General features: G+C 44.9%; 1 protein-coding gene across 2 annotated transcripts in view; it reads right to left on the reverse strand.

The window, feature by feature from the left end:
- Positions 1–17453, reverse strand: part of ABCA4 (ATP-binding cassette, sub-family A (ABC1), member 4) — a 130232-nt gene that overhangs the window by 70630 nt on the left and 42149 nt on the right. For both annotated transcript variants that reach the window (XM_014542676.1, XM_014542675.1), the window contains 2 exons: positions 1365–1570; positions 590–766 (listed from right to left, as the gene is read on the reverse strand). In XM_014542676.1, coding sequence (XP_014398162.1) covers positions 590–766; positions 1365–1570 — 383 coding nt within the window. The remainder of the gene's footprint in view (positions 1–589; positions 767–1364; positions 1571–17453) is intronic.

The following is a 17453-nucleotide window of genomic DNA, read 5'->3' on the forward strand; positions in this document are numbered from 1 at the left end:
CAAATGCATGTTCAGAAAACTGTACATTACTTGCTTTGCTTGTTACTGGCCAACAAATGTACAGGCCTGGGAATGGGGGTGGGCAGGCAGGGAGGACCTGAGCTCATCCAACACATTCCTCCACCTTTTCACTAAGCATACATCATGGGAATGTTAATGAGGGAAGGAGCTGCATTATTCCGAGGCTCCTAGGAACCAGACCTACTTGCAATGCAGAGTCCTCATTTGTTGATTTGGCAATCATTGGGCAAACACTGACCAGAACCCTTCCACATACCAAACATACTATGTAGTAGAAATTTAAAAAGCCTTTATCCCCTCCCCCAACCTCACTTCATTTGATTTAATTTTCACCTTCCCCTTTCCACCCACAAAACCAACTCCTTTCTCCCACCACTACACTTGCCCATCTGGCCCTGCCTGGAGCCAGCCTGGGAGAAGCGGACTCCTCAGTCAGAGCTCCATTCTCTCCAAGCTGGCCCTAGTCCCCGGGTTTCTCTACAAAGAAACTAAAGCCTGGGGAGCACCCCACCCCACCCAGCAAACTGATTAGCTCATCGGCGAACGGGATTTGGAGCCTCCCACTCACGAGTCATCCACGAAGCATGGGTATGGCATCTGCTGGAGGTAAATTCCAACAGGAACCTCAGCCTGGGCCTGACTCCTTGTGACCCCCTGTTCAATCATGTCCTGCAGATAGGCAAACCCTCCCCAGATGTATCGCAAATCTTCCACGGGATCAGCTCTGGGACCAGGATCCCAATACCTAAGAGAAAAACAGAGGGAGGGATGAAGGATGGGAAGGGGAATGGACACCTCACAAGCACAGGGTGACTCAGAACCCACTCTGGAAACCCTTCCCCAATCAAGCTATCCAATTCTGATTTCTAGTTACAATTTAAATCTCAGTTATGACTATTAGCCACAACGTGACTTGTAATTGCTTTCATTCAAGGACTCTACTTTGAGCTTTACAAGATTTCCTATTTTCTCTCATTTAACTGTATTAATTTAGAGACTGAGTCCAGTTTCAATCCCTCACTCTGTACCAAATGTAATTTCTCAGTGACTCTGAAGAAACACCATTTGCAGAATCTTCACATGAAGATAATTCAGTACCTAGAGGTTTCTATCTCCAAGATGCACAAAGGCCAGTCAGGGAAAAGTGCAGAGTTGAGGGTATGAAGAGAGGGTATCTGAGCTCTCCTGGCCCCACCAACTGGTTAGTTTAGTTCTTTGATACCAAAGTGTTCCCCTGCCTTTCCAAGTGACTCTCCTGTCCTAGGAGAAGATGGTGGCCCCTCTCCTTGCCTCTTACATCCTTGGGGATGCCCAGGACCTTATGAGATTGCCTGAAACCTCACCTGTCTTTGATCTTATTGGTTTTCTCCACCACATCTATGTCCATCCGGATCTTGTACTTCACGTGGGATGGTAGGGAGCTGGTCCAGGGATACATGTCAGGGAACACCACACCAGCCCAGAATCTGTTTTCCTCCAGCAGAGACAGGGCTCGTTGTGTGAGCTGGATCTCATCATCGTAGCTTTCAAATTTGTCCAGGACTAAGCACTACAGATAATCACAAAGGTTGGGAGAGTTTGAGGAACACCAACTGCAAAGATTCGATTGCAATAATGGGCAGAGGATAAGGGCTGTTGCCCCAGGGGGTGGGTCAAATGCAAGGGGATCTATAAACGTACTGTTTGCTTAACTCTGCAGTCTGGTGTTAATTTTTCAATGTGTCTAGATTTGGGGGTGAAAGGGGGCTAGGAAATGCTGACTTGCTTTAAATCCTGCAGATTTAGCCATGTCTGTACAATCCGGCTGTCCAAGGCTGTCCAAATATGCAAGTTGTCAAAATGACAACAATACCCACAGCTCTCACTCCCCAGCATGGGAGTCAAGGGAGTGGGGTCACATTGAATACAGGCTGCTTTGAAGATCAGAAAGCCCGCCGATAAAAGAGTTTTAAAGACAGAAACAGTGAACCTTCCTGCCTCTCTGCAAACACGCAAGGAAGGCCAGCTGAGGGAAGAACAAGGAGGGCCCGAATGAGTTAGTCAGAGAACCATTTCCAATCACAGTATTATGACAGGTAATGCCAGTAAGGGAGGAATTTCCTGATATATTTTTTTTCTCCCCCCAGAACAGAAAAAAAAAAAAAAAAGGTCATCATCTACAGAAGAGCAAAACTAAGAATTTCATTTAATTTGAATATTAGAGGTTGTTTATAAAGTCATTAAAATATTGTATGGTACTTGGATCTGCTTTTTCCTTGACCTCTTGCTCCTATAATACACTAGGGTTGCTGTGTTGATGTTTCTTTCTTAGAATGTAACTCACAAGAGGTCAGATGGCCTTGTCTTGATTAATTTGTTCACTGACTACTTACTGAGAGCCTGCAATGTGCCAGAGCCTGCTTGGCTCCAGGGATACAAGGAGGAAAGATAAAATCTCTTCCCGAAGGAAACTCAAGACCTAATGAGGGAGAGGGTTGGAGTAAACCAACAATCACAATGCAGAATGATCGGGTTCTGATGAAGGAAGCCCACGTAGCCTGGGAGCCCAGTGGAGGGATGTAGCTAAGTTTACCTGGAGGACTCCCGGAGGGCTGCCTGGAGAAAGAGACTCCTGAGTAGGATGAAGATGATCAGGAATTAGCCAACAGGAGGAACACAAGAGAAAGGTCTACTCAAGCACAGGAAACAGCATGTGGGGTCTGGAGATCTGCAAGAACAGAGCAGTGGCTCCCATCCTTGGCTGTGCCTTAGAGCCACTGGGGAGCTTTAAAAAGATGCCCACACTCAGGCCCCACTCCAAACAATAAAATTAGATTCTCAAGAGGTCGGGCTGGGCATCAGCATTGTGTCAAACACTACCCAGCTAGTCCCAATGTGCATTGAATCACGTAGGTAAACAGAGATGAATGGTGAGAGATGAGGACTAGGAAGGTGGGTTGGGACCAGATGGGTTACTCTGCTAGACTCTATAATGTGACCAACTAATGGAGGGGTTTCCTGGGACACGAGGCTCTCTGAGCTAAAACCAGGAGTGTTCTGGACAATCCTTTTATAAAAAGCCCCAAGGAGTCACTGTAGGGTTTGAGGCAGGAGCATGACATATGGGATCAGATCATGTTTCCAAAAGATCACTGGTGGGGCAAAGGGGGAAGCAGGAAGAGTGGTTAGAAGGCTGTTGACGTCAGGCAGGCTTAAAGGAACAAATTCACTCTCACAGAGCCTGAGTTACCTGGGATGCTTGTTTTATTAAGAGAAACTGAACACGGGAGGGCTGCCAGAGGTCAGACAGCTAGAACATGGCAGCCCTGGGTTCCCTCCCCACTCTCCAACACAGGCCCAGACGTCTCTCCCCCTCCTCCCGCCCACACCACCAGGAGCCATGGGTATTGCTGGGTCCACAGGCCCTCCACATGCTCACAACTATCTTGTACAGTAGGAGAGCAGTTATTATTTATCCTCCCTTTGCAGCCCAGGAAACTTAGGCTCAAAGAGGCTGAGTAACTTCCCCGAAGTGGTAGAATGGGTATCAAACTCCAGTGCAGTTGCTCCCGCAATTACCAGGAGAAATGAAGACGTGAGAAAGGTGGACTGACTGTAAGGACCTGATCAGAGGCCCAAGTCCCAGCCTCACTGGTAAGAAGCAGGCAAGACCAAGTCATTCACCAAAACCCCTCACTGCTGAATCCCACCCAGGGTGAACCAGAACTCTCCACTGAGGAGCTGAATTTGAACAAGGTTTTGCAAACCAACCCTCCTTGGGCCTTCTGAGCTAAATGCCTCGCCCCAGACTCCACATCCTGGGAGCGGAGGCCCCTGTAATGCTCTCAGTCTTTGCGATAAAAGGAAAGAAAACAAAGGAAGCTTTCCTTTCCCAGCTGATAGAGGAAGGAGAAATGTGGTACCTGAAAGAATCTAGAGAGCTAAGGCGCAGGGACACCACAATAAGAAGACAGTTATTTTAAAATGAAACGGAATTGGTATTTCTTTAAGAAATGCCAGTAAGTGTAGGCACATATCATTGGGTTAAGGGAAATGGAAATTTTTCTTCAGTCAGTTATTCTTTTGCAAACAGGCATTGCCCAGCCTAACACTGGCCAGTCCTTAAGTGAGATGAGGACTTAAATGCCTCATGACATCGAAGGTCCTCAGTAAATGTTCATTATTTTTTTCTAGGTAGAAATAATGGAGACTTGCACCACAGTCCCAGACCGCCCTCCCAGTGTTTGTCAGTACTCCACACGCTGCTGTGGGACAGAGAGCTGGCAGTCTCTTGCTCGGGCAAACAGGTATCAAAGTGGAACTGCTAGAGAATATATTTTTAAAAAAAAATTAAGTTTCTTTTAGAGAGACCTTGACATTCTACAAAAATGAATAATGAAATAGTCTCACTTTTTAAGTCAGTTTGGTGAGTGTAGGGCTGCATAAATAGAATTTTAAAATCACAATTAGAGTGAATCTGCAAATCAATTTCTAAAATAAGAACAAAATAATTATTTTGGGAGATGAACTTTTTCTTTGTAGTTTCTTTTAGCTGTGGCATATTGTCGTCTACCCCTACCCCCACCTCCACACACATACAAGAGCGTGCGCACACGATGTTCTACCAATTCACCCACAGCCTTACAGGATATTTGGAGAGAAGGAGCTGCAGAAATCTTGTGGTCTGATGTCCTTGCTTTACCTGTGAGGAAAATGGCCTCAGAGGGACAAGGGGCAGAGGGCCTTGTCCAAGGTCAATATAGGTGAGAAGCAGAATCCGAATCCATGTCTTCAAGTGTGGAGCCTGAGGGTGGTGCTATTCCCCACACGTTACTCCAAGGTAAGCCGCACTCCAACCACAAAGTCGGGGCAACATAATTCCTGAAATGGAAGATCTCTTGCCCTAGAAGAGCAGTGTCCAGTAGAACTTTCTGGAATAGGGAAATGTTCTATACCGATGCCCAATCCATATGGCAGCCAGTAACCACATTTGGCCATTGAGCATTTGATATGTGGCTAGTGCATCTGAGGCACCAAATTTTCACTTTAATTAATTGAAATTTAAAAAGCCACACGTGGCACTGGCTACTGGACAGGTCAACACAGCTCCAGATACAGTGAGTTCCTTGAGATCCGGGCCGCATCTTGTTCATCATGGTCTCCGTAACAGCATTTTCTCATGAAAGGGACTCAGTAAGTATTCACTAAACCGAATTGAATTCAGAAGTCCTGAATGCTGCAAGAAATATAGCTTTACCACTGTGTGTTTTGAACCTAATCCAGTACACCCCAAATTCATATGATTAACTCGGAAAAAAAAACAGTGAAAAGTAAACTTTTGCTATGATGTTGATGAGAGCTCAACTCCCATTGATTGAAGCAAAAACAAAAAACAAACAAACAAATAAAAAATGTATTTTCATATGTGACTTTCCGAGCTGGCTAGCCCATTCTCTTTGAAGTCCCCTTTCATGTCTTAAAGGGAAATTTATATGGGAATAAGCGGCTGATGTTTTTGGTGACATTGTTGAGCCCTGTAGTGACGTGGGCCCATCCTGGCTGTTTTATCAGGCAGCTTATTCAGTCGAGTTTCCTGCTGTGTCCTCCTAGATTGCTACCCTGATACTCTCTGGAAAAACAAAACTTAAAAGGTTTGCAAATACTCATTTCTACCCTGAAACATCTGACCTGGTTTCAAAGTTGGATTAATCTTCGTCATCTTGGAAAGTGCTGTGTAGTGTTTAAGAGACAAAGGCCTCGAAGGCCATCCCCACTCTGTCGGTTCCCACCTGTGTGGCCTGTTTCCCTCTTTCTAGAACTGAGAGGTGTCCTGCCTCAAATCTGTGTTCTGAGGATCACATGACGGTGTTTGCGAAGGGCCAGCCAGTGCCTCCTGGAAGAATAAAAGCTGAGGCTTATTGGAGGCTCACTATGTGCTCCAAACCGGTCCAAGGGCTTTGCTTGTATCCTTTGAGCCACAAAACCACCTTGGGAAGTCCATCACAATTTTCATTCCAGACTCACCTATCTCACCTATGAGGCCCCGTGAGCCACAGTGAACGTCCTCTGGATAGAGCCTAGCTCACCACATGGTTAACCACATCGTTAAACTGGCTCAATACAAGCCATTTTTATTACTGTTTTTGTAAAATATCCTGAAAGTCAACAGAGTGCAGTGGCTTTTAAACCTCTGCCAGGTTACCTTTAATTCATGACAGCTATTTGCCAGGGGAGGAAGGCAGGTATTTTATTTCAATAATATGTCTGGGAACACAACCCATCCTGAAGTGATCCACAGCCCCTCATCTGGTGAGAACAATGCTATTGTCAGAAACCAAAGCCCCACATCCCACCTGAGCAATGGGGGGGGGGGGGGGGGGGGGGGGGGGGGGGCCCCCCCCCCCCCCCCCCCCGCGCGGGGGGGGGGGGGGGGGGGGGGGGGGGGGGGGGGGCTTGCTGTTCACTGGCCATTAGGTAAAAGTCAGACAATTCTACCCAGAGAAGGGCTGATAGCTAATCCAAAGTCATCCTCACCAAGTCTTCCTGAGGTCAAGGCCAAGCAATTGTGGAAACTGCTTTGGACATTAACCAGAAGTCCCTGGGTCACCCTCTGAGGTATAACTCATGATGTACCATTAAAATCTTATGTGGAGGCCACCTCCTCATTCCTTATTGGTATTTGCTCTGATCCCTGAAGTTAAAATCTTGGCTAATGAGCCTGTCTATTCATGTAAGCATGTTCATGAATGTATTGGGGAGACAAAAATGAATGATGAAACCCTTATTCAAGGTCATTGATTTTGATGTACATATTTGGTCTGGTCTGATTAGCTTGTAAGTTGAAACATAGTACTTCTGATGAGGTTGAAGTCATGGGGTCTATCTATAAAAGCTATTTGGTTCTACACAAAAAGAAACTGTGCCATCATGGATGCTAGGAATGAATGACGATAGAATAAGAACTGGCCAGTGTAGGAAGCACAGTATAAATATAGCACTACTACTGGGAAAAGAATTTAAAGGGCATTGTCAGTGAATAAAGAGATAGTGTCTTATGGCCTTAAAAGCAGGTTCTGAGCAAATTTTGCAACCAGAGTTCAGGATCCCAAAGAGAACACTATAATGCCCTACAATAGCCAAAGGCAGTCAATGGAGAAAAGGGATTTCCTTGTCCCTTTCAATCCTGAACAGCGTTAGCAAAGCCCAGTGGCAGGGCCACCGCCATTTGAAGTCCACACAAGTCCTACAATTCCTGGCTGGCTGTTTTGCGGATCGTCACCAGGAAGCGGAGTTCATCCTGGTGGAAGAGGCTGGAGCTCTCTCCAGGGCAGGCAGCTGTGCTCAAGACCTCTGGAGGATGCGGTCATTTGTTTATACAGCTAAATCAAACAGCACCTTGGGAGGAGAAGCCGCGGTAGCAGCAGGCTTCCTTTTTCAACTGTGACCTCTCCGACTCTAATTCAAACACATTAAGTAATAGGTAAATTAAGTTATCTATTAAGTGGGAAATGTTGTCTAGTGGAAGCAAAGAAAGAAAGAAAATCTTTTTGTTTGAACTTGATAATCAAAGGAGATTGGCACCCTGTGATAGCATATTTTGACTAATACACCCAGGACCTGTGGGGTGAGTCTTCAGGAATAAGGGAGGCACTGCACCTGCACTTAGAGATTTTAGTTCTATCACCCTATCTCTTACATCTTTAACTTCCAGGCTCAGGTTGAGCACTGAGCGGCTGATGGATGCCAGTAGAGGCCTAAAGTGATCCTGCTGGTTTTAATGTAGGCATCTGGGGTTCCTTTTGAAAATGCCAGTGGATGTGGGCAAACATCCCAGAATGAATTTCATAGCAGATCTAGACTGTAACCCTTAAAATCCATTTCCCAACACATGGAAAAAGCCACCAGATAAAATAGCTCTGGGTTGTGAATTGGTTGGGATGGTGAGATAGAGGCCCAAGGCAGTGCAATCAATTTTTCCAACACATGGGCCAGAGAATAGACATCTGAAGTGTCAACCTCAAAGAGTGAGGAAATACACCACTGACTGGAAAACAAAGGGACAGGAAATGCACAGCTGTTAAAAATGTCTGTTTCTAAAATAAATAAGTACAACAATGAAACAAATAAAAAGGCCAAGTTGGAGCACAGAGCCTCACTCGGGGGCAAAGCCAACAGGTAACACTTGCTGTTTAGCCAGGTCCAAAGGAAAACATTAAATAACCTGGTTGACAGCTGCTGGGGACTTTAGCTCTCAAAGCTTTCACGTTTAATCATTCCAACAATCTGGGAGGCGGGTGTGACTATATTAAAATAGTGACTATATTTAATAGTCTACAGAGCTGGACACTGAGCATATCCTGGCTCACCCACCTGGGCGAACACACCTGGAACTTCAGCCCCAGTGTTACCCTCATTTTCCAGGCGGTGGGACAGCAATGCTGCCCAGACTCAGGGAGCCCGTACATAAGTGCTAGAGATGATGTCCTGTCACAACAGGATGAAGCTGCTCACAGGCCCGGCCAGCTGACCTTTCTAGTCCCATCTCTGGACACTACTGCTGCTCCCCATGCCCACCCACTCCCGTGATGTACAGCCACACCCTACCCAGACTACCTGCTTCTCATGAACTTGTCTTGCAGGTTCATACCTCTGCACTTTGCAAATGCTCTTCCTTCTGCCTGGATTTGTCTTTCTGCCTTGCTTAGCCAGAAAATTCAATATTTAAGGCTCAGTGTTAAATGTATTTTCAATTTTTATTTGACATTTATGGGTGTCTACTGCTGGAGGCAAAAACCAAAAAGTAGCTAACATGTAAATGTGAGAGGTCCGTCAGAAGGCTGATGGACCTTAGGGCTTTAGCAAGGGCTAAAAGCTATGCACCGATTGTTTTGTCGAGACAATGTGGTTCAAGGCGATCCCCTAACCGAATAATCTTTTACTGTTTACCAAACCTTACCTTTGATATGTGTGTTTGCTTTGCTAAAGGGCAAATGTATATTCCAGTAAATAAAAAGTCATGGGTCCGGACATTCAGCGAACCATTCCACTAGAGAAGGGCCTTTGCCTGGCTTTCTCCCATGCCTTCTAAATTTATATTTCTTGTCTAGTGTATCAATTTATGTCATAGCCTCTTCTCCAGATCCTTGAACCCTCGCTGCAAAATGTTGTGGCAGTCTACTTTATGCTACTGCAGCTCCACTAAGGTAAATTGGGAAATCAAAAGATAAATAGGAACCTCAAGGGGTTCATGTTTATTGGGGTGGAAGGGGTATGAATAAATCATTATCAAGGGCTACAGTGAAGGGGGTATGGTGCACAGATGGCCTGGGACACAGGAGCCAAGTCCTGAAGGGGGTGAGGGGATGAGACCGGGAAGGGGTCAGCCAGTCAGCATGCTCACCATCCCATATAATGTGGAAAAGTCATGAAGGGGCTAGGCCGCGATGGACTTCACCTTTACAGCAGTGTGGGGCCACTGAGGAGTTTTAGGCAGGAAAACCATGGCAAGGCTAGGGTTTTAGAAAGATCTCGCTGGAGGCAATGTGGGAACTAAATGGAAGGAGCAAGAGACTGAAGGCCTCTAGACCGGCTAGGAGGATGGTACAGGCCTCTGTAAACAGGGGCCATATGTGGAGAGGAGAGAAGGAGGGATTTCAGAGATACTTTGGAGGAAGAACTGACAATCCTTCGAGGATCTGTGATATTTTGAATTTGGATTTGTGCAACCTGTTTCTACTCCATCAGATAGAATTATTGTCCTAGCCATCCTTTGAGATACCCTGCTATAGCATTATCTAATAACATGCTTATCTCTCCCCAGAGAATGTGAGCTTCTAGGGCTCAGAGATTGTATTCCAATGTAGGCAGTTCAGTACATGCAAATATGGGAATGACTGAATGAACTCAAACCTTTTTGGTTTTCTACTATAAATCTAGTTATTTTCAAGCAGAAAAGACCCAATCAGAATAGTGTCTATTATCCTTAATATTATAAAATAATTGGTGCCTTCACCTGACTCATTATATAATTTATCCAAACAATTATTACTAAGCCCTCTATTAATGTGCCCTTCATAATATAACAGAAAGAACATCCTCATTAGAGCCAGACAGGTCTGGATTAGAATTCTGGATCCCACTCATCTGCTGTGGTACGTTAGGCATGTGAGTTTTTAATTCAATAAAATGACAACAGTCATGCCTGCTGGGCAGGTTAAGCGTGGTGCATGAGAGGACATGTAAAAGTGCCCCACATAGTGGCTGGCTCATAGAAGGCTCGAGTACAAGTCCCTTCCCTCCACCTATAACCACAGTCTCCCCTCGCCCCACTTGTGCTTTCCTTCCTCAGGCCAGTTCTATGTTTCTGAGAGATTGATGAAGCCTAAAATAAGGTCACTGCACATGAGTTGCCTATGATCCATTTCATGGCTCTTGAAATAATATTGCTCTCATGGTATAGACTTTTGTACCCTTTCTACCTCTCCTCCAGTTTCTCCCTAGCTTCCCAATGCACATTTTGGAGTCAATGAATCAACAGAAGAGAGCAATAGGACAGATATTCTGCAAATATCTATACATTTGACTCCAAAATACATGACATGACCAATAGCTTTATCTCCCCAACCCTATTTTTCTTAGGCTAGCCTAAAAAATACACTCCTGAGCATATTCTGGTTGGGTGGTGGTGGAATGTGGCCAAGAGCATGCAAGGCACAGAGGAGAAGTAGTCCAAAAAATCCTGCTACTGATAATTCATCAACAAGGTAATCACCGTGTAGGGAATAAAGAGTTATGCACATATATTGAATGTGTTGACAACAGAGGAAAAAGTGGTTAATGAATAAATGTTGTTTTTCAAGACTTCGGGAAGGGGAGTTGTTACTGGTTAAAGTACAGTTTTATGCCTTGATCAGAGATATTTCCACATTATAGTTTGGCTGGATTCAACTTCCTGATATGAAATTCAAGATCTGAAATTCAAATATACTATGAAATTAAAATAACACTGTGAACCCTAAATAGTATTCCATATGTGCCAGGCCTAACTTTTCCCTACCCAAAGAGATCAAAGGCGAGGCTGTGTATATTCATTTTAACTAAAGGGTCATCAGAGAAATACATTATTATTTTTTCTAACTAGGCTTTCCTCCAGAAGAAAAATATATCTGAATAAAACATATAAATATGACTGTAAAAGTGTACACATGGCAGTTTGAGAGATTTGCCTATATGAAGATACACCTGTTTTTGGTTTCCTTAGATGTGGAGAACAGGATGATCATAAGGCCTGCAGAAATGAATATCCACATGCTAAAGAGGTGAGGCTCCCAAAATGTCACCATAAACCCTTTCCCTAATCCACTACCCACCTACTGACCAGGAGATCTGCCTTCATTAATTTCTTGTTTCCCCCACTGAGGGCAGGGCATGGGGGAAATACAAAGCAAGGTTATAGGATGAATGGGCTTGTAGAAACCCCTTATTGAGGAGGTGCTTCAAGGACAAGAAATGCTCTGGAGCCACTAGCCCATCATCCACAGAAGTGCCAGAACGGTGCCCAGAGCCATCCTGCTGGGCTTGCAGAGATGGTCTGACATTCCTGATCCCAAGCCAATTCACTAAGGTTAATATGAAGAATAGCTTCACAGTCCCTGGCTAATGTTTACACAAAGTTTGGAATCTGAGAAAAAGGAACATTCCTTACTTGGTCTGTGGTTCAGGGGTAGACATTCATGTGGTTCATAGTAAGAGCTGCCATGCATCAAACTTTTCTCCTATGTGCCTGGCCCTCTCCCATTTCATCCTCCCAGCACCTGGAAAGGGTGGTGTCCCCATCCAACCTACCATGAGGAACTTGAGGGCAGAGAACTCACACTCACACCTAACTAATCAATGGCATCAGTGTGCCGAGTGCACTCCTCTCATTTTGTCAGCAACAACCCAAAAGGCCCATTGTGTTGCTCTCTGGACTTTACAGATAAGAGAATTAAGCCTTAGAAGGTAAAGTGACTTCCTTAGAGTGACTCAACTCATAAAAAGCAGAGATCCAGGCCCATTTGTCCTCACTGGGTGGGTGGGAAGTTTGCACAAGCAGTGGCCTGACATCGCAAGCAAGTGAGCCAGCAAGGTGGTTCCTGGGGAACGGGACACACTCCAGGCCACTCAATAGACTGTCCAGTAACTAAGACCTCACTCCAAACAGAAAGGAAGGGGATTTAGCCTTTCTATTACTTGTAGAGAAAACCTGATTGAATCATTCCTTTTTCCATAATGACAAAAGGCTTAAAGCTCTTTGCTCTTAGTTCTTGGAGCTTCTATTGTTCATTGTTACATCTGAGTGCATTTTGACCTAGACTGATATAACTTTCATTTTAAAATTTGTGATTTTTTGCTTAATTTTCCTCAAGGGATTTTTTTTCTTTTTTGGAATAGGCAGGGAAGCAGAGGCTGGCCCAGGAACCTCTCACAGCTCTTTAGCACAAGTCGTATTGCTGAACAAGAAAGCTCAGTCAAGCTGCAAACAGTCTGTGAAGGTGCACACTTGCTGCCCTGTCCTGGAGAGAACCATAGAACCACCAGGGGTGGAAGGGAGGCATTCCATGCCCTGCCTGCCACTGACCAGTCCTCAGAATGAGAGCTGGGGAGTCTCCTAGGCTCATCCAGACTTCCCAAAACACAAGAACAACAGCAGAAAAATCCAGGACCAATCACAATGATTGGCTTCTTCCTCACTGCACATATCCCCTCCTACTTTCTCCTTGCAGTTCATCCTCCTCCCCTCTTGCTTACTTCCTCCGTCCCCCCACAGGCAGGAAGATCAAAAACCTCATCATAATCACCTGCTGAGCTTCTACAACCATCAAACCCCTTTTAGGACCCCCTGGGGGAAGCCACTGACCTGTGGCCACCTGGCCTTTGCCTGGGAGCGCTTCAATAGGCTAATGGGATTGCAAAGCCCTCAGGAAGTGTTGGTGGTTGAGGCTGGATGTGATTACCAGCTTTGTAACCCCTAGAGGAGGATCAGGGGTGGCTCATAGCTGGGCCTGATTTTACTAATGCCACTTTCCTCCTCCAGTATTTTTTTGTTTGTATTTTGTTTAAAAGTTAATATTTACTAAGTTCTTACTATATGCCAGGAACTATTTCAAGTGCTTGGCATGAATTAACTCAATTATCATAAAAATTATCTTACCTATTAGGTAAGAACGACTAATATTTCCAATAAATAAATAAATAAATAAATAAATAAATAGCACCCAAGGTTATTCTTGCCTTCAGACAAGTTGGGAATCACTTTGTAATGACCCGAAGTTTGGTGCTGTGTAATGGGCCTCTTCTGAAAAGCCACCTAGGGAGCCTGTGTTGCCCCTTCCATGGTTCTAGGGAAGGTCCCACACTCTGGGGAAATTCTGGTGGCACCAGGGCAGCCGTGGGCAAACTACGGCCCGCGGGCCGGATCCGGCCCGTTTGAAATGAATAAAACTAAAAAAAAAAAAAGACCGTACCCTTTTATGTAATGATGTTTACTTTGAATTTATATTAGTTCACACAAACACTCCATCCATGCTTTTGTTCCGGCCCTCCAGTCCAGTTTAAGAACCCATTGTGGCCCTCGAGTCAAAAAGTTTGCCCACCCCTGCACCAGGGGCAGCAGGGAGTCCTCAAGAGCACTGGAGTGACAGATAGACCTAGGTCTTTTCTCACTATTTAGTTATCCTCAGGAACCAGGAGTCTGGGGGAAGGGGTCTGCTCTTGGGTGCCTTCACCTTAAGTTCCTCTCTTACTGCTCAGAGCATCTTCTACCTTCTAATAATTCTAGATAACATGAAGCCCAGACCTGACCCTGACCTGGCTCATTGGCAGGTGTGATAAGCCCTTAAATGAAGAGGTTCCCTGGGAATTTGAGGTCAAGAATTCAAAAAATACCTAGGATGTGCTCCCTGATTCTGAGTATCTCCAATCTTGCCATTCAGCCAGAGATGGACACGTTAGCAGGTAACTCAACTCTAACATGGAAAGGGTCTAAGAGAAGTGTGAAGAGAAGGCCAGGGAAGCAAAGAGGAGTGAATGGCTAAACCTTTGTGGAAGCAGAGGTGACATCTGAGAGTTGAGTCTTAAAGAATGAATTAATAGAAGCTTAACAGATGGGGAAGGAAAAGTCATTTCAGGCTTTTCTGCCTTATGTTTCTTCTTTTAGGGAACCCCCCCCCCCCACTTTACTGTAATCCTGCTTAGTCCATGAGATTCCTATGAAGCTAACTCTGCTTCCCTTTTCCTGTGGTGGGCATATGACCCAGAACCCCATCACCGTACACAATTCCCCAAAGGACTCAGGGACAGGTAGAGTAGCCAGGCCAATCAGAGAACTGTCTAGAAGGAATGCTTACACTCTGGGAGAGCCACTCCCATTTCTTGCAGAATTTTTGGTATAAAGATGACCACAGAGGGCTGTAAACTGCTGACAGGTTACCAAATAAAGAGGCCCTGGCCAAGATAAAAGAAGACAGAAGCAAGCAGCAATGTGAGATGAAAGGACATGAGGGTCTCATGGTGTCATTCAATTTCTAGATCCCCTGAACTTCCAAGTTATGTCAACCAATAATTCTCTCTCTCTCTCTCTCTCTCTCCCTCTCTCTCTCTTTTTCTTAAAAGCAAAATTATTCTAATTAATAAATGGGCAGAGAAACAGCATTTGCAAACGGAGGAATCTGAAGAGGTCAGGATATGCCTGACAGTGGTGAAAAGGCCAGAGCAGAGCCAGAAGGTGTGTGAGTAGTTGCTGGGAAGATGGACTGGGCAGGTTTGGAAAGACTTTTGTTCCTTGGGGACAGAGTCATTAGGATTTTAAGTGTGAAAATGATGCTAGCAGATGTGTGTTTGGAATGTAGATCTGGTGCCAGTGTGGACAAATGCCTGAGCCAAAAGAGACCCTGGAGTCCAGGAGGAAGCAATCAGAACAGGCTGGTGGACAGATGACAAGGCCTCTGGTACTCAGAGAGCCTGGAAAGTAAGAGGTGGAGTTGAAAGATTTTTAGAAAATCGAGTAGACAAAGCTCAGTGTGATACTGTGATTTGTAATAAGAAAGAGATATTTGGTTTTTGTTCCTGTTTCTGGCACAGAGCTCCTAAAACCCTTAAAACTTTTCATGTGATGAGCATGAAAAAGGTATCTTTGTTATATTAATGGTGACTTTTGGAAAGCACCTAAAAAATGGGGGCTGGCTACCAGAAAAATCACCCTCTTCTGCACACCACCCCCACTCTTGGGGGGCAGAAGGGCTGGAGACTGAATTCAATCACCAAAGCCAAGTGATTTGATTGATCATGCCCATGTAATAAAGCCTCCATAAAAATCCAAAAGGATGTGGTTCAAGGGGCTTCCAGGCAGGATAGATAGCTGATAGGACAGTAGGAAGGGAAGTGGAGGTTTACCTCACCCACTGAACAAAGAAGTCAGCAGTCTTGGGACTTGCCAAGACAGTCTCATAAATTCTGGGAATAATGTAAAAGGGGGACCTTGAAATCTATTATGCTGCCCAAGATATCCAACAGAGGAACCTTGAAGACTATAGGAGAAAAAGGTATAAAACCCTCAAACCCCTACCAGTTGGGGTGCTCAGACTAGCTGAGTTACCCGCTTGTGCTTTATGCCAAGTGTACTCTTAATACACTTGCTTGCTTTGCTTCAACACTGCTTTCTGTCACGTGATCTGAATTCTTTCTCACGAGCAATGACAAGAACCAAGGAAGGGAGAAGCCCCTCTGATTTGGGTGATTCTCCAGTAACATTCCCACATATTTTGCATCTCTTCCACCTGGCTGTCTGAGATGTATCCTTTAATAATAAACCAGTAACCTAGCAAGTTTACCTGAGTTCTGTAAGCTGCTTGATATTTTACCTCTTCCACCTGGCTGTCTGAGATGTATCCTTTAATAATAAACCAGTAACCTAGCAAGTTTACCTGAGTTCTGTAAGCTGCTTGAGCAAATTAATCAAATCCATGAAGGGGATCATGAAAACCTCTAATCTATAGCCAGTCAAACAACCTGGACTTGTGATTGGTGTTTGAAGTTGGAGGGTGGGCAGTGTTATGGGACTGAATCCTTCATCTGTGGGGTGTGATACAATCTCCAGGTAGATAGTGTCAGAACTAGGTTGAATTGTAGGACATGCAGCTGGTATTTGAGAATTGCTTACTGGAGTAGGAGGAAATACCCATGTATTGGAATTGGGTGCAGAATTATCCTTGGAACTGGACATGATAAAGGCAGTAGAGGGATCAGAAGAATAGGCTCTGAATTCAGGTGCACCAAGATCTGGGTCTTGTCTAACAGCTGTGGGATGCTTATTTAAGCACTAAACCTCAGCTTCTGCATCCGTAAAATGTGACAATAATAGTGCACACTTCATGGAGTAATTGTGAAGATTAAATGAGCTAATGTATGTGTGGACCTGAGAAGAAAGGATCATTTGATGTGAATCCTGAGAAGGAAATTATCTGCTGAGGTGGATTCCCCATGGTCAACTGAGGACCCGAATTTTATAAGTAATAGTGTTACCATTGTAACTAGGTAGTTGTTAATAATAGGAAAGGAGCAAAAGGGAGGTCAGACATTATAAGCATTATAACCAGAAAGCTGCAACCTTACACTCCCCAGGGAACCACCAGTTCATTCCCTGCAAATCACTAGGGGAAGGGTCAACAAAGGAGAAATGGATGCATGTGCAGTGAAGTTGGGGTGATGCAGGGAAGATGCCTGTCAGTCTAACCCAGGAACAAAGATAATTGGCCAGAGGAGGCAAAGACACTGTAAGCACGTGAAATACTAGAAGGTTAAAATCCCCAGACAAAGGAATTCTCTCTGGTTCCTCTCTCATTCCCCTAATTTTGCTCCTACTTCCTTGCATTTGCCCATGTTTCTAGAAGCCACATGTACCCCACAAGCAATGGACAGATGGACTACAGCTGGGAACACAAGCTAAGCTAGCCAAATGCTGAATTGGGCTTTGCAAATACGGAATGGACTCTGTGAGCAATGGCTTTAATCCTAGCTCTGCTAAGGGCACAGCTATACTTCTTCCACAGTGGGATGGAGGAAGAGGGAACCTTGGAAACCCAGGGCTTTAATTCCAAGAAATAAAGCCATCTTCAATATCTCATCCTCCTGTGTAAGTCTCAGAAAACTCCTTTTCTCATGATATCTCAGGAAGCCCACTTCCCCCAGCAGCAGATAGGAACATGGAGAGCTCACCACTGATAACAATAGAGGTAGAAACCAAGATGGCGGCATAGGTAAACACCGGAGATTGCTGCCTTGCACAACCACTTCAAAAATACAACTAAAAGACATAACGGACATCATCCAGAACCACAGGAAGGCTGGCTGAGTGGAAATTCTACAACTAGAAGGAAAGAGAAAAGCATACCGAGACTCAGAGGAGGCGCAGTGCG

This window comes from Myotis brandtii, unplaced genomic scaffold (assembly GCF_000412655.1).
Source record: "Myotis brandtii unplaced genomic scaffold, ASM41265v1 scaffold311, whole genome shotgun sequence".
NCBI lineage: Eukaryota > Metazoa > Chordata > Mammalia > Chiroptera > Vespertilionidae > Myotis > Myotis brandtii.